Genomic DNA, 24,712 nt, shown 5'->3' with positions numbered 1-24,712 from the left:
AAACTAATTAGCGATTTAATCTTGTTAACAAACCAGGATAATTGCAGCGTTATCAAATTAGCCAGCTGTATGAAAATGCCTGCTTAATAGCTGATAATAGCTGGTGCAGCTGGAGGAGGGGGGCTGGGAACTGTGACTAATGGGACATGCCATCATGCGTGCTCTGCCTGTGTCACTGTGCCAGCCTGGGTGCAGCACTGGGACTCTGTGCTGTGCCCCATAGCGTGCAGGACATGGTGCTTCCCACTCCATAGGTACATTTGGTGCAGGGGAGGACTCAGTACTGCGGGTGAGTGATGACCTATTTCCTACCTGAGTTTGGTTGGTGAGCTTGTCGTCTGGTGTTTGTATCCTCCACCAGCACCATGCAGTGCAGGGTGCCCCTGCTATTTGCTGGGTGCTGTACCCCCATCCCATAGCACTAGTCCCACTCCCCATCCCACAGCTCTGGTGCACCTAGGGATGCGCACTGGGATGGGCCACGAGAGGCAGGGAGGGGAAGAACGGAGCTGCACACCAGTACTCCTGGGACAAGCTTTTATTTGTTTTAACAGCAGCGGAGAATGATGGAAGAGGGTGAGAAGATGGCACGTAGCAGCAGAGGAGGTCTTGGAATGCGAGCAAGAAGCTGTCCCTGTCCCCTGTGAGCTGGAGGTCCTTCTGCAGGTGCATGGGGCTGGAGGTGGCACGGGGATGCAGGCACCCTCTGGCCATGCTGGGGGCAGCAGCTCACACTGGGGAAAGGGAGAGAGAGCAAGGAGATAATGCTGGCTTACCCCAACAGCCTGAGCTCCCTGCCTGGAGCCACAGTCACTGCAGCCCCAGCACCCCGAGGTGGCTGTGGAGCTGACGGTACCGTAGGTCACAGGGATGCGCGAGATGCATCGCCGCCCGCAGAAGGTTTGGCAGCACTTCTTGCCACGCGGGCACTGCCAGTCCATGTAGCAGTCGTTCCTTGGGTTGGCCATGGCACAGGTGATGTGGACCTCAGGGCAGGACCAGGCAGTGCCTGCAGGAGCACAAAGTGGTTTGCTGCAGCTGAGAGACCCCAGGGAGGTCTCTAAGTGGACGATTTCCCAGCTGATGCAGCTACCTGCTCCTCTTTAAGCACAAGGAGGAGCTGCCCTTTTGCAGCAACCCCTGCAACAAAGCAGGGATGGCTTGTTGCTGCAATCAGTCCCCTGCCCCTGGGCGTTTTACCTGATGGCAGCTCAGCCCAGAGGATGAGCATCCCCACAAGCAGGAGGGCAGGAACAGTCTTCATGCTGCTTCTTCTCCTGAGAGGTGCAAGCGCGACTTGCTGGGGGACAGTGGCATTTAAGTGCTTGGGGACAGGATGGGGTGGGGGGAAGCTGGGAGGGTGTGTTTGTGCCTTTTTCCTCTGCTGTTGCATCGTGTTTTCTGGAAGCCTTTTGCATAAGACACACATCGATTGTTCAATTGCTCAAAAAGCAAAGTTGCTGCATTGCACAACTGTGCTGTGTGGCTGCACCTGAAGGGGGGCTGGGGGGACAGCCCCTGAGCAGCCCCTGGGCAGTGGTGGGGTGCCCTGCTGCACTCACACCATTCTCCAGGTTAAGACATGATGGTGACCTGCTGTGATCCCTCCTGGGGATTTGTTGGGGACAGGCAATATCTCTCCTGCATGAGGAGGTTGCACCCATGCTCTAAGCAGAGCTGTTTTCTTCAGGTGCTCTTAGGCAATAGGAAATTGCCTCTGGTAGGAAATGGAGTAATGTCCCCCTTACCTTGTGCAATGGTTCCCAAAGCTTTTCCTTGAGATTTTTGCTGCGTGCAGAGCCCAGCTGTGCTGGAAGTGAGCACGGAGAATAGTCAGGGGGGTGCCCTCACCTCCCATAGCCAAGCACACAGTTCTCAGCCAGCTGTGTTCCCACAAACGCAGCCTGGGGCAGCCCTGGGTTTTGCAATGCTTTGGGCAAAGCCCAGGAAAAGGAGGGCACCATCTCCCTGTGCCCCCTGCCCCACTTTCACCCTGTGATGTCTCATTGCACCCTTTCCAACTCTGACTTCCCATCTATTGTGTCTCCATGTGCCACAGGGACTGGTCTTGAACTGTCTGCGTATCTGTTAATTATTACCCACTTCCCCTAATGACTCTGTGGTTACATTCAGCTCTTTGTAAAGTCATTTGTTAAACAACCGGGAAGCAGTCAGCCAACCCAAACAGGCGTTCTGGGACGTGCACCGCTAATTTAGCTCTTTTAATGAGAGATACAAGCCCTTGGTCACTTCTGAAACCATCTCTGGGAGTCGGGCAGCTGCTGGGGGTGGAGAGAGCAGTGCTGCACTCCCCATTCGCTCCAGGGTCTGGCCATGGAAGTGACGTCCCGGCTGTATGAGGATGCACAAAGCCCCTCAGGGGTAGCTTCGCCCTGCAGTCAGCCTCTGTCCGCTTCTTGGGGCGATGCGATGCTTTCTGGCTGGAGCTCCATCCCTCCCACCCGCTCACAGGGGTGCCCATGAGAAAGGATGCCCCATCCCAACCCCTCGACAGCGCCGGTGTCTGGTGCCATCTAGTGAGCGCCGCTATCGGTGCGGTGCAGGACTGCCCAGCCGCTGCCCTAATGGGGTTTTGCTGTCTCCCACATCCCAGCTCAGGGAAACTGCTTGTTTCCTCAGGGAGCTGCTCCCATCAGCAATGTCAGCTCGGCGGTGTGTGGCATTAGGATCACACCTCCGGCTCAGCGACACCCATCCTTGTCCCCAGTGAGGGTCCAACCTGAGTGATGCTCATAGAGCAAGGATCTTCCCAGAGGACGTGCAGAGACAGAGGGTGGGGGATTCTGACCGGGCACAAGGAATTGTAGGGCCCTGCAGCCCAGCAAAAAGGAGCAAGACGTGTCCTACAAATCTCCAGGGTGTTTATTGTCAGGATAGAAATTTCCATATATAAAATAAGGGTTTAAAAATAGCACTACCCTGTTCTCACAATAAAATATATATATACACACACACATAGATATTTATAGGGAGAATTATTACCATTTTGCTATGTGATTAAAAAAAAACCCCAACCCAATAAAAGAAGATAATGATCGATTCTAGAAGAATTCTGCCAAAACAGGGATGAGGGGATCCCGCTCTCCCATGGGCTGCATCCCCACGGCTGTAGGGCTGGGGAGCACTCAGCCCACATGCAGTCCTGCTGCACAGGCTCATCCTGGGCATAGCAGCTCTCTGGGTGCTGCCACCGCTGGGTTTCCTCACGCAAAGCAGCGCAGGGAGCAGTGCTGGTTCTGCTGCCCATCCTACCTGCATCAGGAGCTGTGACACGACTCCTCTTCCAAGCCCTGCCCACCTTGCCCCAGACCAGCCAGGCTGGAGGGATGAGGCAACAGTGAGGGCTGAACCCATTTGCTTTGCAGCAGGGTTTTTGCTCGAGTTCTTCCCCCCCCCCCCCCCCTTTTTTTTTAAACATTTTTTTTAATTACACTCCACATCCCCTTGGGATTTTGTGATACAAGAACAAGCAACGATGCTTTACATAATCTATCAATAACAATGCCACGTAGCTACTGTAGGTCCCCTCTGAGCCCTGTGACATGCTGCAAGGATCACTTCTTGAGGGCAATCTGCTTCTCCAGGGCTTCCAGTCTGGCTGTCATCTGAGCAAGTGCGTGTGCTAAGAAAACTGTGAGCTGAGCAAAGAGTGGGAGATGTGCCCAAAGCAAGCACAAAGTGAGCACCTGCCAGCCCCTCACCTTGGAGAACTCAGAAGAGACTGAGCTCCCAGGATGGAGCCCATCCTTGATGCTGGCCCCCGTGCCTCCTCCAGCTTGGATTTGGATGCAGCCTCCTCCCCTCCTCCCCCCAGTGAGCCCATGCAGCACTCAAAGGATATTTCTCTCAGTCAAGCTCTGCAGGATGGCCACGGTGTTTGTCTGGAACTGCACCAGCGCCTCGCACTCACATGGGCTGCGGATCTCTGTCTCCCCTCTGCCCTCCTCTGTGTTGGAGGGATTTGGGGATGCTCAGGGCATGCACTGCAGACCCTGCTCACATCCTCCCTGACACAACCACCTCATCCTTGCAGCCCTTTTGTATTAACCCTATCTCCAGCTTCCCTTCCAAATCCCCCCCTGAGCCCCACTTCACTATTTACAACAGAGGGATGGATTGGTGGAGGTTATACCAGCTATCTTGGCCCTGGGGAAGCGCCCAGCTCAGGTTGGTGCCTCTGACTGTCCTTACCAGCATCATCCCGATGGATGTGCCATGGGCTGATGGGCTCTGTGGGTAGAGGCAGGCTGCTGGCTGAGACACTCACCTGGGCAGATGTTCAGCTTGAAGTTCTCCACAAGGTTGGTCATGGTGGTGAAGTCTGCTGAGTAGGAGAAGTGCTGCTCCACCGGCTCAGAGGCGATGGCTCTCAGTTCCTCTTCCACTGCCTTGCCGACACCCACAGCGAACATGACGATACCTGCAGGGCAAGGATGGATCCTCAGCACTGTGCCAGCTGCCCAGCATCAAGCAATTCTGAGCCTGGAGCAAACAAGACTGAGCAAGGCAGGGATTGGAGCAGCAAAAACCTGCCTCCCAGGAACCAACCAGCCAAGGAACCATCCTTGGATGCCTGAAGCTCAGTGGGTTGCACTCCTCACCTGACTCTTTAGCTCTCTGTGCCCACTCGGAGATGTCATCCTGGGAGCGTCCATCCGTGAAGACGAGCCCAATCCTGGGCACATTGTGGGAGAGTGGCCTGGCCCCTTCCAGTTCAGAGAAGCTGTGCTCCACCATGTGCTTGAGGGCCAAGCCTGTCATGGTGCCCTTCTCCATGTACTCCATCTTCATCACCGCCTCCTTGATCTCCTCTGCACTGTGGTACTTGTTGAGGGGGAACTCAGTGCGGACACGGCTGGAGTACTGCACCAGCCCCACACGTGTGCCATCAGGGGACACTTCCAGTAGATCCACAATGCGGTTCACAAACTGCTTCACCAGCTCGAAGTTCTGGGGCCGGACACTCTTGGAGCCATCAATCACCATCACCAGGTCGACGTGCCCGGCCCCACACTCTGCAGGGATATGGGATGGTGAGAGGAGATGTGCAGGATCTCACGTGGACTGGGGTGAGGCCTGGAAGTGTCCCAGGGCAGAGTAGACGGGAAGATCACCTCCCTCACCCCGCTGGCTGCCCTCATTTCAATGCATCCTAGGGTACCATTGGCCTTCTTGGCCAGAAGGGCACATTGCTGGCTCACAGCCACCCTGTTGGCCACAGGACATACAGGGCCTTCTTCTCACAGCTCCTTTGCAGCAGGTCTGACTCTAACCTGTACTGATGTGTGCAGTTATTCCTCCCCAGATGCAGGACCCTGCGCTTGCTCTTGCTACACCTCATCGTGTTCCTGCCTGCCCAACTCACCAACCTGCCCAGGTCTTGTTGAACGGCAGCACAGCCACCTGCAGTGTCCTCAACCTTTTCCCAAAACCCTGTTGTTTCTTCCTCCGAGGACACAAGCCCTCATCCACCCAAGCAGATCCCCTCACAGTGGGCTAGTTTTGGGTAAGCCCAGTACTCACTGTTGCACGTCTTCCCATCAGCATGGAGCTGCTGGCCCTCGGGGCACACGCAATGGAACGAACCTTCACTGCTCACACACTTGAACTCGCAGCCGTGATCCACCCCGTTGCAGAGGTCGATGGCTGGGACACAAGGCATGGAGAGGTGGTTACCACCACGCAGATGGGGACACGGCCACGGCAGCTGCCTCCTGCAGCCCCGTGCTGGACTCACCGCGGCAGGACTTGCCGTCGTGCTGCAGCATGAAGCCATCGCGGCAGCGGCAGCGGTGCCCAGCAGGGATGCTCACACAGTCGTGCTGGCAGCTGTGGTTGCCGAAGCTGCAGTAATCGATCACTGGGGAGGGAAGGAATCAGCGAATCACAGAATTATTAAGGATGAAAGACCACTGAGATCAGCTAACCCAACCGTCAGCCCCTGTCCAACTGCTCTGGACCACGTCCCTCAGTGCCACATTTCTTTTGTTCTTGAAAACCTGTGCCAACACCTCACCGCTCTTTCTGAGAAGAAATTTTTCCCGATACCCAACCTGAAAGGAGGTCCAGTGAGGGACTGAGAGAGACTCTTCTGAGCAAGGAGCAATAGAAGAACGAAGGGAAGGAGCAGGGAGGGAGATGACCTTACTTGTGCAGCTCCTCTTGTCCTGGTTGAGATGATACCCAGCGCGGCAGCGGCATGAGTACGTCCCTCGGGTGCTGATGCAGTGGTGCTCACAGCCATGCCTGCCGTCAGCACACGCGTCGATGGCTGCGGGGAAGCAGATGCTGTCAACCCTCTGCTTTGGTGCCCCCCGAGAGATAGGAAAGGAAAGTCCCAGAGCACAGCTGACACCACCCTGCCCTCCCTGCACCAGGAACACCTGGCTGCTGCTGGCCTCACTGGGCCTCTTCCTGCTCTTCCCTCCAAGAGACATGCAACTGTTAGAGTTAAAAAAAGGTTTTTACGGGAACAGGTCTTTCCATCCATGTTGAGCTGGTAGCCAGGGTGGCATTCACAGTAGAAGGAGCTGGGGGTGCTCACACAGCTGTGCTGGCATCCGTGGTCCCGTTCCATGCACATGTCCACCCCTGGAAGGCAGAGAGGGCATCAGAGCAGCCCCCGAGGTGCTCTCTGCCCACACTGCCCTGCAGAGACCCATAGAGCTGATTGCCAGCACATGGACACAGGCACCTCCACATTCTGCACAGGGTTCTGAATGGCCTCAGCTTTCAGTGCTGAGCTTTTTAGTTCAGAGCACTAAATCAGTGCTCAATATTAATTTAGTGTTGATAGCTGGAGCTAAATGAAAACTTGAGCTCAGCTGGAACATGCTGTTCATTGATGTAAAGAAGCTCAGGCAGATATATCTGCACATCCCTGTGAGCAGGAGCCTGCTGATCCGGCTGGGACATGGGCACTGGGGCCAGGAGGCAATGGGCAATGTACCGTCAGCAAAGACATGGTGCTGCAGAACACACCCTCGCCCCCATGCCTATACCTGGTTAGCCCTGCCCATAACACAGGCCAAGGCACAAGCAGCCTCCCTGCTCCCAGCCACTACTAAAGGCGTGTCAAAATGCAGATGGGGCTCTGGTAGGCATCACTTCTCCCCAGATACCTGGGGAAATCAGTTCCACATTTCTTCCTAGCTCATATTGCCATCACTGTTGCCATTATTTCCTGGCTTGCCGCAGAGCTACCAGGAATGGGTGAAGACAAGAATGTGCCTGCAATACTTTTAAAGCTTTTAATCCCTCTGCAGCACAGGGAAGGTGTCCCAGGGGACAGCTGCTGGATGAGGGGCTGCACGCTGCCACCTTCCAGCCTGGCAAGGAGCAGGCACGAGGGCCACATCTGTGGCTCTCACCCACCGCACAGCTTGTCCTGGAACTGCTTCCCAAACTGCTGGATCAGCTCGAAGGACTCCACAAGGAAGACGTGCTCCTCCAGTGGCGGTGAGGCCATGGCCCGCAGCGAGTTCATGTCAGCCCTCTGGATGCCCACGGCATAGATCTCAATGCCGGCGTTCCGTGCATGGGCGGCCACCTCGGAGACGCGGTCCTGGGGCCGTCCATCCGTCACGATGATGGCGATGCGGGGGATTTTCTTGTGGGGTGGCCGTGCACCCTCCTGCACGGTGAAGGCCACGTTCATGGCGTACTGGATGGCCAACCCCGTCATGGTGCCCTGGGCCAGCGGTACGATGCTGTTGATGGCTCTCTCCATCTCTGCCCGCGTGAAGAAGGTCTTGAGGGAGAAGATGTTCTGCACCTGGCTGGAGTACTGGATCACCCCCACCCGCGTGGCGTTGGGGCCCACATCCAGGTTGCCAATGATGTCGATCATGAAGCGCCGCATGGTCTCAAACTCGAAGGGACGCACGCTGCGGGAGCTGTCGATCACAAAGACAACGTCCAGGGGACCCGTCCTGCACTTCAGGGCTGTGAAGGGCAAGGAGATGGATTAGCCCTGTGCTTGTCTGCAAGAATCTGAGGCATTCCATTTAACTGGATCCTTGTAGGGGATGGAAAGGGCAGGTCTGGGCAGCCCAGCACCTTCTCACTGCCAAGTAAACCTATGGTGGGTGCCTGCTAGAGTGGGACTGGGGACAACAGGATAGGACACATGCTGTGACACCATCCCCATAGGGAATGGCAGTGTCTCCTCGTCCCCAAGTGCTTCTGCTGCCCTGCTCCTGCAGAAACACCTCTCTCTGTCTGGATCTACCCTGACAAGGCTTAGACACAGGTTTAGGCAATGGTGTTTTCACCTCTGCAGCAATTCTTCTGTTCCTCCTGCAGTGCCAGCCTCCCACGGTCTCTGGTTTTTACTGCACTTCGCCAGTTCCTGCCTAAACACAGCACTTCTCTTTTTTTTTTTTTTTTTTTTTTTAAGGGTAAAGAATAAGACAGTGAAAAGCTCTGCTACAGGCATGCACATTGAGAGCACTGAGCCAAAGAGCCTCTCTTGGATACATGGGTGCAACTTCCAGTGCAAACCGAGAGTGTTTAGCAAGCAAAAAGCCAATGAACATATTTGGCTTGGCTAGTGAGTAGCTGAGCCTGGGAGAATTTGGCCCTAATGGTGAGCAAACACTGCGCGTCCCATTGGGACGATGCCCAGCCCAGGGCTGTCAGCTCTGCTGCTCCCCCGTGCCCAGAGGTCTCTGAGACATCCTGTGCTCCTCTCTCTCTCTGTGGTGCTGCTTCTGAAACTGAAACTGATTTGGCCACCTCTGCCCAGGGAGGATGGAGGCTGCTGGCCCCAGATCTGCTTTGTCCCCCACCACATCCCTGCCTTCATGCTGCAGGTGGAACCCTGCATCCTCCCAGGGCTGCCCCAGAAAGCAAGATGTCCAAGCGTTCCTCCGGGGGGGGGGGGGGGGTCTCACTGATCTGACACACACACTCCTCTCTGTTCCAGGCAATTCCCAGCCACCACAGCTCACCTGCAGGCTTCGGTCTGGCTTCCAGTGCCGTCAGGACGAGCAGGAGGAACGCAGCGAGCGGCAGGAGCTTCATCGTTGCTGTGGGAGCAGAGCTGGGCACTCACTACAGGAGGAGGAGATGTGCTGTCAGCGCTCAGCCCCTGATGGCACTCAGTGGGTGCCCGGGCACCGCCAACATACCCAGACAGCGGCGGCAGCTCTGCCAGCCCCGTCCCCAGGCTCAACACGCAGGGACTCTTCAGCACAGCTACATTTCATTACAGCAGCGACAATCTGCCAAGTGAAAAGCTCTGATTTTCTGCTCTGGGTGGAGCTGGCCACCGGACAAGCCTTATTTTCACTTGCAAACCATGCGGCTGGGATGTTCCGCCAAGCGCTCGCTGTGCAGCCAGGGGACGAGGGGAGCTCTGTGCTGGGAACAGAAGCCCCAAAATTAAATGCCAGGAAAGGCAAAAACCCACTCAGAAGTGTCTCAGAGCCACTGGAAAAGGTCATTTTCTCCAAAAAGCTCCACGAACATAGATTGCTTTTGGGAAAGCAGAAAGCAAAAACCTCCACGTGCACAGGTGGTGACAGTGCCTGTGCAGATCTGTTTGCAGGGACCTGGGTGAAGGATGGTGCATTTGAGGTGGGATAACTGAGGGATGGAGATTTTGACCAGCTATCTGAAACCTCCACTTGTGCTTGCCTCCCCACCTGCCCATTTCTTGCCTTAGCTTTTGGGTTAGGGTTAGGTGCCAGCCCAGGTCAGAGCCCACTGAAAGAAATGGCAAACGCTGCAGGCTGCCAAATAATGGCAGCAATGAGAGCAAAGGCACTGCTTGGGCACTGGTGGGATACCCTGGATCAGTGGGGAACCCAGGAGCCCCATCCCCAGTGGGAAAGCCAATGGGAAAGCCAATGGGAACAGGGAATACCACAAATAGAGCCACTTCCCCCAGAGACAGGGAGCAGGCATGGGGGTGGGGCTTTTTCAAAAAGCACACTGGAAATTTGTTTTATCAGTAGTTATTGGCTGCTATTTGTTTAGCCCTGTGAGGTCTCGGTTGTAATTCATCACCAGGGTTTCTACTTAATTGCTGAGCGATTATGCACAGCCCTGAACCTGATGTTTTTGACAGCGGGGATGCTGATAATAGGTTGCACAGCTGTGTCCTAACGTACTCTCTGGTGTTCACACCTGAAAAATGATATTGAAGAAGTTGGAAGGATAGAAAAGGGCTACGAGAGGAATCAGAATATCAGTGTTATGTGCAAGATCTTTAACTTGGGCCAAACTCTGTGCCCCACAAGCAGCACTCAGGTGAAGCCAAAGCCCCCTCCCAGCTTGGCTGGGTTTCACCATTTATCTAGCAGAATCTTTTTAGTGCAACACGTGCTTCTTTTTTTTTAGAAGACAGCACTCCCCAACCACTATACTGTTTTGGGGACAGTTGTGCCACCCATAGCATTTCTGCAGATTGCTCTCCTTGCAATGGCAGGCTGGCACCCAGCCATGTCTCACAGCATCCAGAACGCTTCAAAGCCAGCGCAGAGGGAAGAATGAGCTCCTGGGCCAGGAACCAAGGAGGAGAAAACCAGTCCACAACCGATTCTATTTTTAACAGCATCTGAGTGTTGGATGAAGCCTTCACTCTCCCTGTGGCCAGAGGGGCTGTGGGAGCAGCACGGCACGATGGCACTGCCATGCACCCAGCAGCAACAGGGAGCTGTGGGCAACCCTACGTTCGATGCAGCGCCCAGCAGCAAGGCTGATGGGAAGCAAAGAGGGAGGTGGGTGGGAAGCACACGGCTGGCAGGCAGGTGCTGTGAGGCAAGGCAAACAGCACGGGGACCTTGAGATAACGCCGGGCTATAAAGGAGAAAAGGCCTGGGGGGTGGGAGGGAATAAGCGCTGCCACAGCGTGACACCCCACAGTGTTCCCTCATTTTTCAAAGCAACGCAAGGAGAAAGTCAGCCTGCCGTTCTGCCTCGCAGAAGGAGATGGGGTGACAAAGGGATGAGCTGCATGTAAAGGCTGGCAATGAGCCCAGCCTCCTCTTGGCACCCCTCCTGCTGTGGGACGAGGAGAACCAGGGATGGATCCCCAGAGGCAGGCAGGTAAGGCAGCCCCAGGGTGCTCCCCACCCCCCACCACAACTGCACTGCGCTCCTGCCAAGTGCTGAGCCTCGGGGAAAAAAACAGCCGCCTCGGGTTTCAGCCTGGCCTCCTTGGCAGCGCTCTGCTGGCCGCAGGTTCACAGAAATGCTCGGAATATTCCCCTTCTGATTCATCTGCGCAGGTCGGACCTGGGCGCATCCCGCCTCAGGCAGGCAAGGAGCAGAGATCTGTGTGCTCCTGCCTCTGGGATCGGGGCTTTCTCAGGTGGTTTGCAGGGGGGATGAAGCTGGTGCAGAAAGTGGGGGGTGAATGGCTCAGGATAGGGCAGCACCTCATAGCTTGGGGCAAATCCTGTCCATGGGAGACCCCATGGTTCTGGGGCTTAGCTGGGTCTGAGGCACAAATCACACTGAAGATGAGCAGAACGGCAGAGGTGCACGGCGCCGATGCTGTGTGAGCTGTCAGATAGCAGCACCTATTTCTGTGCTGGGATTTTCAGATGATGGCAGCTCTGGATGCAATATCCCCACCACTCATGGGACTCTGTGTACTCTGCTTCATTCCATGCCCAATAACAGAGACCCAGTAAGGCAGCTTTGTAGGGCATAATTCAAATCCTATCTGGGTGCGTAGTAGAAATGCTAAGTCACAGCTTGAACCTGTGATGGAGCACCTGGTGGGAAGGCAGGACCAACCCAGGGGAGCTCAGCTGTATGCAATATAGCTGAATAACCAGAAGGGCTGGAGCCAGGATCCACCCCTTCCCAGATGTCATTTAAGGGCTGGCAGTGGAGGTGAGGGTATTTTGCTGGAGATCCCTGCGTACCTGAGGCCTTTTAAGGGTAAGCAGATTCTTTCCTTTGTTTCTGTGTCCATGGCTGCCCCATTTGAGCATAACCTTGCTTGCTGCAGTCTAGGACTTTGCTACTATGCTGTCATTGCTGTGCTTTCAGGCTGTTGGTCTATAAAGTGTCAGAGACCCTAGAATATGCTCAGGACAGCATCACAAAGCCAGCAGGAGCTGGAGGATGCAGCCATAGGTAGCTATGTGTATCTATCCTTGGCAGAGCCATTTTCTGGGTTCATGCCTTAAAGAACTGCCCAAAAAGTGCAGATGGGACAGGGAAAGCAAAGAGAAGCATGTACTGCCCTAAGCATGAAAGGCAAGGAAGCAATGAGAGCTTGCATCAACCTGGAGACACCTCCTGATGTCAATCATGTTGTGCTGTGCAAACTCCACTGACCCCTGGCATGTTGTGTGTATGTTTGCAAGGCCCTCATGCGGTGTGGGTGGCTGAGGCCCAGACTTGCCCTGGAGCTGCATCCATGCTGTACTGGAGGGCTGCCCAAAGGTTGGTTTCTCTTCCTTGCTGGAAAGAAGCCCAATTTCAAAGCAGAATTATATTTCCCAGCTCCCTTCTTTGAAACACCTGTGTTCTTTTAGAGCATAGAACACACACAGCAATTCCTCTCATATTCCAGCAGGGGAAATTGAGGCACAGAGGCAAATCCAAAGCCAGCTGTGTTACTCCCTGTGTGCCACAGACCAACCAGGTGCAGCCTGAGGGATGCTGGGCTCCATACCTGACCCCAGCCTGTGGCTGCCCATGCCCTGAATTACTGACCAATACACCCTGGGGACCATTCTGCAGCAATGATCTTGCACTCAGCCCCAGCATCTCTTGCACCCTCCTCTGGTGCTGTAAAGCCCCCAAGGAAAGAGACCTCTGCAGCATCCAGAGCGTGGGAGCACCAGCATGCTGAGACCAGAGAAACAGCGTGAATTTCTAGTCCAAAAACAAAAGAGGATAAAATGCTTTTCCCCCTCCATAAGGACTGGCATATCCTTGGTTCTTCCCAAACGTGTGTGGGAGAACAAGAGCAGGCTCTTTCCAGGACATCGCAGCACTCTCTGGTTACAGTGCTGTGGCAGCTCCTCTGGGCCAAGTGCCACCTGGAAGGACGTGTTGTTTGAAAGACAAGGCTGTACTCAGACAGCACATCGTGGATTCAACCCCAGCAGGAGTTCAGTAACAGGAAAGACTTGCTGGATGCTGGACAGACTTCCTTGAGAAGGTCAGTTCCTATTCTACGAGGCACGTAGCAGTTGGCAGCTTCCCCATCAGCTTGTATGTACCTGCAAACTAAACGTGGCCTCACAAAGCTTGTGTTAAAGATCTGGCTAAGAGGACAACACCAGGTGGTCACCCAGCCCTGCTCCTGCCTGCTGTTTTGAGCAAATCTGGATGGACTTCAGAATACTTTTAGATGTTAAAGAAGAATGGCCATTGAGGAAACATCCACCTTGCAGATTCTCTTTCAAAATCAAGTGCTCATCTAATGAGCTAATGAGTACCTGGAGGGCAGCTGGATTGAGCCTCAGGCTTTGGAGAAGAGGAGGTCCGGGCCATCCAGAAGCTGAGGCAGCAACACATAGCCCAAATTCTCATTCTGGGAGGAAGGTGTTAGAGTGCATTTTTTTCCCCAGAAATATGCATGTTCAACCACAAAGGAAAAAAGAAGGGTCCTGGAGCAGCTCATGGGCTGGTGTGATGTTTGTGCTGAGCTGCTGAAGCAAGAAAACCAACATCTTTAGGCAATGAGACAGATAGTTTCTAGGAGGGTATGTACCTCCTGTGACTGCAGGAACCCCTATCCCCAGCTGACCTCTGTGAGCTCCCAGGGCACAGACAACCACTGCTATTTCAGCCCCACAATCACAGATCCGCTGCCTGACCTCCTTCTTTAAATCTTTATATCAGATTTCTTGCTCTGGAGATGTGTTGGCATAAGGCAACATGCCAGAATGCTACTCATGTGCCTCTCCCCTTTATCCTACCCATCCTGCTAAGCGTTTAATTGAAATAGCAGAAAATGAGCAGTGCTTGGCTGCTGCAGAAAAGCAGGCAGAGACTGTGCAGCCCTCCTCAAGACAGAAAAGCAATGTGATTGAAGTCTTTGTCTAGATAGTCTTCACGCTGGCAATCCCAAAGCTAGCATGGGAAAACCCTTCCATATAACTTCATGGCCATCAGCCCCCATAGACTTGTCCCAGCTTTCTGCTGAGGCAACTCTCCCATCAGGGTGGTGATGTACAGAAAGCAAGGGGAAGGCAGACTCCTGCAGAGAGGCTAACTCAGCTGACCTGCTCCTACTGATTCCTGCTGTGGGCCATGGATTCCTATGGGTCTGCAGAGTGTAGATCAGGATCCTGTTACTAGGGGGTGGCAATCAGCTGACAAAGCAGAAAGACACAGCCTGGAGATAGGAAGGTTCAGTGCTTGGAGAGGAACTGAGGCACTGCCACCTCTCTGCAGGGGGTCACAGCAGATCCCTATGGAGTTGTGCACCAGGGGGAACGAGTGCATGATGCATTCATGCATGCAACCAAGGGCTTGCAAAGTGAGAACTCAAACCCTCACATTCAGCCTGGGTAGGGGAGGGAACAGAGACCCAACTGCTAGCAATGTTACTTGATGCCTAAAGCCATGTCTGTGCTGCAAATACTGACAGAGGGGGAAAGCTTGCTCAGTGGAGCCCTTATGGTAGTGGGGGCTGTGCTTTGGTGATCAATTTGCTTCTGTTTGGGCCCAAAGTGAGGAAATATGAAGGCAGGAGGTACTGACCGGCCACAGGAGCCACTCAGCCTGCAGCAGGGCTGGAGGAGCCCATGGGATATGTGACACAAAGGGGACTCTTTCTGCAGCTGATCTTTATACATTTCTTTATGAGTGCCACTCAATCATTTTTGTTGTGATTTCCCAGGTTTATGCAGTGATGGTAGGGCCTGCTTGTAGCTCGTGTGTGCTTATTGCTGCCTCTCTCTATGTTTCAGCCCCATTCATCCAGCATTTATAAATGGTATTTTATGAGTGCTGAGTTCTGAACCAGGCAGGCACGCCGCTCGGAAGGCGGACAAAGGGGCCCCTATTGGAAACTTTTAAAATGCTCAAACAAAGGCTTCTCTTGAAAACCTTTAACCCCTAATTCCAACCTCGAGGGAAACGCTATTCTATGAGTGCTCAGAGCACACACGTCCCGTGACTGCAGGCTGCCTACATCAGGCAGCTGTGTTGGCTGCATCTTCTGGTGGCTACCATCACCAACAGTAGTAAATCCCAAGCCCAACTTGCAGTAATCTCACAGCGTTTAGTTAATGCTTTAAGAGGAAAAAAAGAAGTTAGAACTCCCACAGAAATGAACAACAGCTTTCTCCTGTTGGACGCAGCAGAGCTCTGTCTGCTTTGATGGAAAGTGCCATTTTACTATGAACCCGAAGGACTCTCACACGCCTTCCAGATGGGAATTTGTCTTTCAGATGAGGCCAGATTTATCCCAGGAGTTAACTCTGCTCTTTGCATTGCCAAGTCCTGGTGGCAAATAGCAGGGCTGAGATCTGAGAGCAGATTTCTCCCCACACTCAGGCTTTCTGCCTGGATCGGATGCCAATCTAATGATATTCCCTAAACAGATGGCAAGAATCTGCTTGTGGAATACGCTTTCTACTTGTTACTGAGAGCCTCCAAGCTGGCTGCCTGCAACTGATGGCTCCTGTTCTCAGGAAAACAACAGATAAGGAAGATTTTGTTGTTGCTATCAAGAGATACTACAAAGGGTCCCACAGGGAGGACCTCAGAGTAATTCTGTATGCAATCTGGGCTTGACGGAGGCAAAAATCCTGCAAGCTTACGTAGAAGAGGCAGAGCTGTGAATGGGCTCCTGTCTTGGAGCCCGCTCCCCCCTCCACCAGTCCCACAAGAGGTGGTGGATTCCTTTCAAGTGGCAGAGCCCTGCTTCCTTCCTCTCACCCACACCAGCTCCTGTTTGCAGGGCAATCCGGGAGCTCTGCACCCCCTTATTCTGCAGCAGAACAAGGGGAAAGCCCCCAACGGAGCACATGCCATCACACTGCATTACCTGCTTGGACAGCTGCATGCCAAGCAGAATACTCTGCTTTTCCAAACAAGTTTTCCCATGTAATTGCTTGTAGCAAATACGCCCAGAGCTATTTTTTCCCCCTGTGGAACAGTTGGAGTTATAAGGCAAAGGTGGGTGATTGCTTGCATGAACATATTCTTGAGTATATGGATAAACAGACTCAGGGTGTGCACAAACCCAGCATCCCACGAAATGGGGCAGAACTAAATTCAACCCCATTTTTAAGCTTATCTTTTGGCAGGATTTTGCTCTTCTGATGGGCAGCGTGCTTTGCCCAGGTGTATGAGAGCTTACTACTCTCAAGGAGATCAAGGAGATCCTCGCTTGTACAAGCGAGAACCTGCCCGAAAGCTGGGCAGCGGTGAGCAGGGCAGGCAGAGGGCGAGCTGTGCTGCCCCGACGGCAGGGCAGGGCTTACAGCAGCACCCACTCCTCAGTGCCGTGTGCTCAGGTGGATCAGCGAGCGCTGCATCGAAGCAGAGGAAAAGCACGCAGGCAGCAGAGCTCGGGGACCTTGACTTGGGGATACCCAAGTGCCCCGTGCCCAAGGGTTATCCTCTCCCCATTCTCCCTTTGCTTTCCGCTCATTCCAAGGGGGCACCCGGCACCCCAACCCTCCATCCCGATCCAAACCCCACCCCCCCCGGAGCTCGGGGCTCACTCTCTCCCCTTTCCCTTCCCGTAGGTGCGGATGCAGCGGAGCCCCTCACTCACCCGTACCGGCCGCGGAGCCGCTCCCCGCCGCGCTGCTGGCTCAGGTACGCGCGGGGCTGCGCGGTGCTCCGCGCTACTGCGCGGCGCGGCATTTAACGGGGCGGGGGGAGGCGGGGCGGCTCGGCTCTGCTCTGTTCGGAACGGCCCGGCGCAGGGCGGGAGGGGCAGAAGGACTCCCCCCCGGCCGAGGAACGTGGGCAAACGGGAGGTGGGCACAGGTGGAAGCGCATCGCCAAGGGTGGGTGGGCGTGGGGCTGCGTGAAAGTGATTGCCGAGAGGCTTTCTGGGTTGGGTGGTTTATTTTTCTCCCCTTCTCTGCTTTGCGTCTCCCATCAGCTTCTAGGAAATCGCCCAAGCACCCCGCGTCCTTCCTTCCCTTTGAGCCCCATTGAGTGGGAGTTTGGAGAGCTCTCTAGCTGGGGCTGCAGAGCCTCTGGTCCAGCTCCCAGCAGCATCAAGTGATGTGCTGCGCTGTAGCAATGGAGAGCATCGCCCTCAGGCACCTGGGAACAGAGCATCCCAGCCCCTCATCTCAGCACTCACGTTACATAGTGGTGGTGGGAGCCACCTTTAGCGCTGTACAGCACTGGGCTTTGGTGTTTTAACAGCACTTCCCTCCCTCTTTGTGCTAACAGAAATCAGAGATAGGGGACCCCGGTGTACCACCCGCGTTATCGGAGCTCTCTGGCAGCCAAGCCAACGCTGTGTTACCAAACAGGGCAGTGGTGGGGCAGGCAGGGACCACCCCTCCTGAGCTCCGGTCCCCCACAGAGCTCACCCACCCTGCTCTGCTGTTTGCTGCTGGCGTGGTCCATAAATCCCCCAAGCTCAGAAAAGGCTGAATTTCACTTGTGTGTGCAGCACTGAAAATATAGGATTTATAAATACCCGTGCATATACAAGGGCTTGCGGGTTGGGCTGCTCTGAATTAAAGGAGGTATTGAAAAATGAGGGAAGCCAGAAACTGCAGGCTTCTCATTTCTGTGAATTCTAATGGCTTTTCCTTTTGCATAAACATCGCGTTGAGCCCATACCCAGGAGCCCAGCAGGCATTTTCTCCCCTGCTCTGTACAAAATATAGCCCAGATCTCCAAAATGGATATGCTTTATGAGGACATTTGGTTTCTCCAAGCACAGGAAAGTACAACAGCACTCTGTGGCAAGCTGCAGGGCAGCTGTGCTCTGAGCAAAGCATGCAGCAGTTCCTGGGCAGGGGAAGCAGAAAACTCAGTCTGCTTGAATTCAGAATTAACTGCACTTGAGAGTGGTGTTTAAGTTATTGTATAGGCAGCACTTGTAGACCCAAACAAGAGCTGGTGGGATGGTGCTCCAGTCCTCTGGGTTGGGTGCTTTTGTTCTCAGTGGAACCAAAGAAGCTGCACCCACTCCTGCAGTACATCCAAACCCGAAGTGAAGGCAAGGCCAGGCTGTGCAGGGCGAGGAGCAGGCTCAAAAAAGCAGCCCAGGGGAGGTTGTGGCCTGCAGAGCTGAGGAGTGCCCTGCTCAGCTTCCACATAATGCCCAACTTTGTGCATTGGATTCCCAGCTGAGAGCTCAGGCTCTGAAAAGAAGGCTTTGAGTGCAAGCAGTGCTACTAACATGACACTGAACTAACACTGCATTACAATCAAAGCATTTTAATAATTTAATATAATAAATGTCAGAGGGAGTGAATGATTCCCTGTAAGGGGCTGTAGGTGCCAGAAGGAGCTGAGTAGGTAGCTACGCCCATTAGCAATGGCCCTTTGACTTGCTGAGAGTAAATGTAAACCAGATGATGGATGCTGGATGGTCGTCTCCATGGTCAGAATGGTGAGCACTGCTCAGGAGTGCATCACTGAGGCAGCATAGCCCCATAAGTCAGGAGGGAATGGCTGAAGAGAAAGGATAAAGTGAAGGAAAAAGTTGTTGGGTAGTTCTTCCTGCTGCTAGATGTCAAACTGCAGTCTTTTTACCTGCCTTTGGCATGCACCTTCCAGCCTGAAGCAGAAGGAAGGTAATTAGTGCAGATGGGGCTCTAATAGGTGCTGTGCAGTCACCCAGCACTGTGCCTCTGCATTACGTAGGCTGGGAGGGAGCGGTGGTACCCACACAAGCCTGGCCCTGCCCCAAGCTGCTGCTGCAGGAAGCTCTGCAGAGCAGGATTTGCTTCTGACTGTGCTGTCAGCACACGTCTTAATTCACATTTTTTGGCCAATATGCTGCCAAACAATCCCTGCCATTGCTTCACCTTGGTGTGAAGCTGTTCCATACCCTGCTGAAGGGTGAAGCCACAGGCAAAGCTCAGCCTGAGGGCTCTGGAGCAGCATCTCCCTGCCCTTTGTGAGGCTGTGGGGCAGCAAATCCAGCTGTGCTCACCCCACAGCCCTGCAGAAGGCAGTGAGCAGCCCCAGGTGCACTGTGCTCAGCAGAACCTCTGTCTTGTAGGTCCAATCCATACCAAGCTGACCTGCTGCGGGATGGCGTGCGGAGGTACCTGCAGCTGCCAGCAGAGCAGACAGTGCTCATACTGCATGCCAAAGTCGCCCAGAAGTCGTATGGCAACGAGAAAAGGTAGGAGAAGTCTTCTCCTTCCCAAAGCAGATATGCAGAGCTCAGCTTGTGAAAGCCCTTTCATCAAATCTGGTGTGGCAATGATGTAGAACTACAGATTTAACATATCCCCTTGCCACCCATTCATGATCTTTTAGCACCCAAAGCTATTTCTTCACCCTCAGGGACTGGACAATGGGATGCATCCTCCCCATCCACACGAACCTGGAGCTGGTGCTCCTCCTCGTCTTTTTCCCCCCAGCAAGGTCAGGGAGATGGGTAAAATGAGAGAAACCATTCAGGTCTTAACCTCTGAGCATGAAATTGCAAAGAGGAGAGATTGCTGCTTTAAGGTCACACTGGGACTTTTCCATCAATGGCCATGGTCTCCCAGAAGCTATTTTTGAAAATCCTACCCGCACTGCAAGAGTGCCTTGAGGTTCTGGCTTGAATCTCCAAAATTGCTACTCCTCAGCAGTGACGTCGGCTGTGGCAATGGAGTATAATTAATCCTCCATTAGTCTTTGTGATATAAATAATCCCCCCCTTATTAGCTCTATCTTTAAGGCTGAGCTGCCCCCAGGTTAAAGATGAAAGGTGCTGGTCTGGTTTCCTTCATGTCCTCGTGGTCCAGAGCTGGGGGAGGTCTGTTTAAACAAACCAGGACCCCAGCACTTTAGGGCTCCAAAATATCACCTCCCCGTGCTGCTGGCATTTCACCTAGTATCAATAGAGAATGAATTTGCACCATTCACACGAGTGCAATGACAGTGGAAACCCAAATAAAACACAGGAAAATAGGTTTCCAAAACTCCGGGTATAGATTTATTTGCGTTGGTCTCCAAATCTGGCTGTGAATGCAAACTCTGTTCCCGAGCTGCTGAAACTCCACATTCCAGGCAGGCAGAGCACAGAGCTCAGCCTCTGTAGGGTTGAGCTGGTGGGTTGTGGGACCCCCACCCCCTCCTGCTGCCCAGTCCCTGCCTTGTGCCCACCAGCAGCACCCAGAGGCGGGACAGCAGTACTAAGCCAGCTCTGGGGTCACTTTGAGGCACCTATCTCTGCCAAGAACCTTCTCTGGGTGCAATAACAGTGCCCTCTGGTCTCTGCAGGTTTTTTTGCCCCCCACCTTGTGTTTACCTGGGTGGACCAGGATGGAAGTTAAAGCAGGAGCAGCTAACAGGTACATGCTGGGGGGTGACCCCTTCCCTTCCCTTCCCTTCCCTTCCCTTCCCTTCCCTTCCCTTCCCTTCCCTTCCCTTCCCTTCCCTTCCCTTCCCTTCCCTTCCCTTCCCTTCCCTTCCCTTCCCTTCCCTTCCCTTCCCTTCCCTTCCCTTCCCTTCCCTTCCCTTCCCTTCCCTTCCCTTCCCTTCCCTTCCCTTCCCCCCATTTGTCCCAGCCAGGGACGTGGGAGAGGCAGGGCTCCGTGTGTGGGGCTACATGGGGCTGGACACCATGGGCAGCAGCCTGATGGAGACACAGAAGCTCAGCTTTGAGGAGCAGCCGGATGCAAAGGTACAGTGCTTGCTGCCTGCTCCCCTCTTGCAGCCCCCCAGCACCATTCCCACACATATTGCACACAGAAATCCCTGCCCTTCTAAAGTTCAAGAGCTTGAGATGAGATCTAGCATCTTTTGATAGGGGCAACAAGAAAAGTGTTGTCTGGGGTCCCCAAAGAGCACGGGGTCTGAGCTGGGCCAGAAATATTACAAAAAGGGCCTTTGTTTGTAGTGCTGGAGCTGCTGCTAGAGCGTGGCCTATCAGCCACCCAGCCTGGGTTTGGAAACCCAAACCTGGGGCAATCCCTCATGTGATGTGGGATAAATCACACATGAACATGAATTTCCATGAGGAATTCTCTGCCCCCAGTGTAAATAAAGCCACTGCTGATCCCCAGCTCTTCGCTGCACCTGTAATAACATCTCTGGTCATTTCCCCCTGTAAATGAACCCAGGGCTCTTTCAAAGGGCACCATTATGTCCTGGCAGCACGCCGTGCCCGGGCTGGCGGTGAGGAGGGTGTTGAGGAAGGCTGGAGGGACCATATCTGTGCCTGCTGCCCCCAGTCTACATCCAGCAACCACTCCTTCTGCCCTCTGCAGGGGTTTGGCTGTGCCAAGGCTCTGTACATCTCAGATGCGGATAAGCGCAAGCATTTCCGCCTGGTCCTGAAGCTCTTCTTCAGCAACGGGCAGGAGATTGGCACCTTCCACAGCAAGCTGATCAAGGTCATCTCTAAGCCCTCACAGAAGAAGCAGTCACTGAAGAACACGGATTGTGCGTATGGAGTTGGCTCTGCCAGGGAGAAAGCAGGCGTGGGGCTGAGTGGGGTTGGTTGGAGTGGGATGGGATGAGATGGGGTGGCATAGAATGGCGTGGCATGACATGGCATGGAGCAGAGTGAGGTGAGATGGGCTGGAGTGCAGTGGGATGAAGTGAGTTAGGACATTGAGTGCTCACGGCTCGGCTCCAAAGCGATCAGGGCAAATTCAGAGCCCATGGGTTTGAATCTCAAAAGATGAACCTGGGCAGAGGTGATGTCTGCTTCCAAAGGTTTGACCTACTGCAATGTATAACGTCCTGATGCCATAAAGAGAATAGCAGCTGGGAAACACTGGTTCCTGTGGTGCTGGTCACACCAGGACCCAGGACTTGTCCTGTCCAGCTGCAGAGAGCAGCAAGGTTGTGGTTCCAGCCCTAACCCAGCCGCCTTCCCCCACAGTGTGCATCTCCTCAGGCTCCAAAGTGTCCCTCTTCAATCGCCTGCGCTCACAGACCGTCAGCACCCGCTACCTGTCTGTGGAGGGAGGAGCCTTCATTGCCAGTGCCAGGCAGTGGGCAGCCTTCACCCTCCACCTGGGTAAGGAGCTGTCCCCAGGGCTGCCTCCCTCCAGCCTAGGCTTACGCATCCTATGATGCTGGTTCCCGGGGGCTGAAGGACTGGGAGTTAGCTGGAGGTTGCTGCTTGTGATGGTGATTCTACCTCTCTCCTTCCTGCAAAGCTGATGAGCGCTGCACCCAAAGCGAGTTCCCCCTGCGGGAGGGGTACATCCGCTATGGCTCTGTGGTCCAACTCATCTGCACAGCCACTGGCATCACCCTGCCACCCCTGGTAAGGCTCCATCCCCATGGGAATGAGCAATGGGCGCTCCTAGGGCTGCTGCTGCTCTGCTGTTCCCCCTGAGCTTAGGGGCTCACAGAGAGCAATGTGGGCACTGTCCCTTTGCTTTCTCCTCCTCTGCAAGGGCACGAGGTGCTCTGTATGCACGGGGACACGGGTGGGGACAGAGCACTCCCCAGCCCCACGCTGACCATCTGCCTGCAGATCATTCGGAAGGTGAGCAAGCAGTACGCTATGCTGGATGTGGACGAGCCCATCTCCCAGCTCCACAAGTGTGCCTTCCAGTTCCAGGGCAGCGACCGCATGTACCTGTGTTTGTCCACGGAGAAAGTCATCCAGTTCCAGGTACAGGGGGCCAAACACCCCTGGGTGCTCTGCATCCTCTCTCTGAGCTCCTCTGCTTTGCTCCTAGCCAAAGTTTTTGCAAGGATCTCCACTGGGACCAAATACTAGGTGTCACGGCACTGTTTGTCCACTGTCCCCACCATGATGTGTTCAGAGCTGTGATGTTCTCTGCAGGCATCGCCATGTCCAAAGGAAGCCAACCGGGAGCTGCTGAATGACGGCTCCTGCTGGACCATCATTGGCACTGAGACGGTGGAGTACAGCTTCAGCGAGAGCCTGGCCTGTGCTCGTGAGCCTGTCAGCCCTGTGCCACTCATCACAGCCCTGCAGGTAGGCATGGTTCTGGATGGGGGATGGATGTGGGCTCACCTGCTCCATTGCTGAGCCCTGGCACCTCTGCTCGGCTTCTGGTTTGAGACACACGGAGGAGATGCAGAGCCCTGTGCCCACTGTGGCTCCGCCCCATGCAGCTCAGTGGCGGAGGGGATGTGGCCATGCTGGAGGTGCAGGGAGAATATTTCCATGCTCACCTCAAGGTCTGGTTCGGGGATGTGGAAGCAGAGACGATGTACAGGTGAGGGGGCAGGGGAGCAGCTCTGGGTTTGGGCAGGGCCTGGGACCTTGGGCTGGTGACAAGTGGGCAGAGAGGAATGGAACGTGAGACGAGAGGGGAGGGTGGTCCTTGGCCCCATCTCCACCACCAAGACCCCTTCAGGTGAACTCTTGTTTTACTGTCCTACTCCCAGGAGCCCCAAATCCCTGATGTGTGTCGTCCCTGACGTCTCTGCCTTTGGCAGTGACTGGAGGTGGCTGCGGTACCCAATCACTGTCCCACTCCTGCTGGTCAGGGATGATGGCCTCATCTACTCCAGCTCCTTCACCTTCACCTACACCCCGGAGCAGAGCTTCCTTCCAGGGCAGCAGCTCCCTGCTGATGTCCCACAGGACTCAGACACACTGCTCAACAGCATCCACCAGGAGTTCACCAGGACCAACTTCCACCTCTTCATGCAGAGCTAGTGAGCTGGGTGGGCAGCGTTCATTGCCAGCAGCCCTGGGGACAGCAGTGTCCCTGTGCCGTGCCCAAGAGTCCCCTGTCCACCTGCTGTGTCCTGACCTGTCTCTTATAACAGCAGAAATCTCACGTGTGGGCACAAATAAATCACAGTTCATGGACTCTTTACCAATTCAGTGCTGCTTTACTGGCCCTCAGGTTTTACCTCCAGTGCTGGCACAGAGCATCCCATCTCCCCAGTGTGCCCCTTGTCCATATACCTAAAGGCCAGGGCATGAATGAACAGGACCGTGAGTGTTATTAATCTATAGGAGAAATCTCTGCACCACGTTTGTTATTTCCATAGAATAGAATCATCCAGCAGCTAACTGTCAGCATCAGGTTATTATTGATTTCTTTTCCCACTTAGAGGCCCAAATGGCATTATTTCAAAAGGGGGGGGTGGGGGAAGAAAGGAAAACTCTTCCCAGCAGTCATGGCTCTGCTGAGACAAAGTGCCCAAACAGAGAATCCCTCCTCACCCCCCGGAGCACCTCCTTCAGTCCCCACCCGCTGTGTAGGAGCTGCAGCCACAGCCCTTCCCCTTCCTGTGCACCACTCCTGTTTGATGAATGGAAAGTGCCCCCTGCTTCGTTCAGCAGCAGCCGGGTCCTGAAGGGCAGGAGGAGCGGTTCTTGTTGATTTGAAGGGCTTCGAACAAGCTCACGTTGTTACGTTTTATGGCACACGCTTTGTTGGAGCGGCTGAGGAAGCACTGAGCATCTCCGGATGATGGCAAAGCCCGAGGGCGTTGGGAAAGCGCAGCACGAGGGAGGCAGAGCTGAGAGCCCCTTCAAAACATCGAGAAGAAAATCTCAGCTTGGCTCTCTCCGCACTCCGGGAGGAGAGCAGCTGCCGCCACCTAGCGAGCCGCAGCCGGGCTGGTGCGCACCGTGCCGACAGCATCCCCCAAGAGCAGCCCTGGCCCCAGAGCT

The 24,712-nt window shown here is 54.4% G+C and overlaps 3 protein-coding genes across 3 annotated transcripts; 1 reads left to right on the top strand and 2 right to left on the bottom strand.

Annotated features, from left to right (window-relative positions):
- Positions 1-523: 523 nt before the first annotated feature.
- Positions 524-1,351, bottom strand: LOC149915612 (caltrin-like protein 2). The gene is made up of 3 exons (XM_090152126.1): positions 1,201-1,351; positions 857-1,009; positions 524-734 (listed from the first exon to the last, which is right to left on the bottom strand). The coding sequence occupies exons 1-3, from the start codon at positions 1,262-1,264 to the stop codon at positions 730-732; spliced, it is 222 nt and encodes a 73-aa protein (XP_090008252.1). The 5' UTR covers positions 1,265-1,351; the 3' UTR covers positions 524-729.
- A 2,065-nt stretch (positions 1,352-3,416) lies between these two features.
- Positions 3,417-16,879, bottom strand: MATN4 (matrilin 4). The gene is made up of 11 exons (XM_031591446.2): positions 16,727-16,879; positions 8,973-9,075; positions 7,396-7,965; positions 6,490-6,612; positions 6,170-6,292; positions 5,759-5,881; positions 5,545-5,667; positions 4,623-5,036; positions 4,289-4,441; positions 3,863-3,967; positions 3,417-3,634 (listed from the first exon to the last, which is right to left on the bottom strand). Exons 2-11 carry the CDS (start codon positions 9,043-9,045, stop codon positions 3,576-3,578), a joined length of 1,866 nt encoding a protein of 621 aa, XP_031447306.2. The 5' UTR covers positions 9,046-9,075; positions 16,727-16,879; the 3' UTR covers positions 3,417-3,575.
- Positions 10,572-24,089, top strand: RBPJL (recombination signal binding protein for immunoglobulin kappa J region like). The gene is made up of 12 exons (XM_031590993.2): positions 10,572-11,073; positions 16,698-16,770; positions 19,154-19,279; positions 20,371-20,441; positions 20,658-20,773; positions 21,360-21,534; positions 21,980-22,117; positions 22,260-22,369; positions 22,583-22,723; positions 22,898-23,053; positions 23,194-23,297; positions 23,470-24,089. The coding sequence occupies exons 1-12, from the start codon at positions 11,052-11,054 to the stop codon at positions 23,741-23,743; spliced, it is 1,506 nt and encodes a 501-aa protein (XP_031446853.1). The 5' UTR covers positions 10,572-11,051; the 3' UTR covers positions 23,744-24,089.
- Positions 24,090-24,712: the final 623 nt, after the last annotated feature.

The sequence above is a fragment of the Phasianus colchicus genome, chromosome 17, assembly GCF_987193195.1.
Source record: "Phasianus colchicus chromosome 17, bPhaCol1.hap1.1, whole genome shotgun sequence".
In the NCBI taxonomy this organism is placed as follows: Eukaryota; Metazoa; Chordata; class Aves; order Galliformes; family Phasianidae; genus Phasianus; species Phasianus colchicus.
Note: the sequence above shows the minus strand (reverse complement) of the source record. Positions and strands in the feature narration are given on the sequence as shown.

Bases quoted from the DNA above. Each gene is read 5' to 3' on its own strand.
- MATN4 (XM_031591446.2), bottom strand. From the start codon at position 9,045: ATGAAGCTCCTGCCGCTCGCTGCGTTCCTCCTGCTCGTCCTGACGGCA. The intron at 5,668-5,758 runs GTGAGTCCAGCA...CTTGTGTCCCAG, and splicing joins CGACGGCAAGTCCTGCCGCG to CCATCGACCTCTGCAACGGG. The intron at 3,635-3,862 runs ATATCCTTTGAG...TAGCACACGCAC, and splicing joins GCAGAGCTTGACTGAGAGAA to TTGCTCAGATGACAGCCAGA.
- RBPJL (XM_031590993.2), top strand. From the start codon at position 11,052: ATGGATCCCCAGAGGCAGGCAG. The intron at 11,074-16,697 runs GTAAGGCAGCCC...CCCTTCCCGTAG, and splicing joins GGATCCCCAGAGGCAGGCAG to GTGCGGATGCAGCGGAGCCC. The intron at 22,118-22,259 runs GTAAGGAGCTGT...CTTCCTGCAAAG, and splicing joins AGCCTTCACCCTCCACCTGG to CTGATGAGCGCTGCACCCAA.
- LOC149915612 (XM_090152126.1), bottom strand. From the start codon at position 1,264: ATGAAGACTGTTCCTGCCCTCCTGCTTGTGGGGATGCTCATCCTCTGG. The intron at 1,010-1,200 runs GTAAAACGCCCA...GTGCTCCTGCAG, and splicing joins CTGGGCTGAGCTGCCATCAG to GCACTGCCTGGTCCTGCCCT.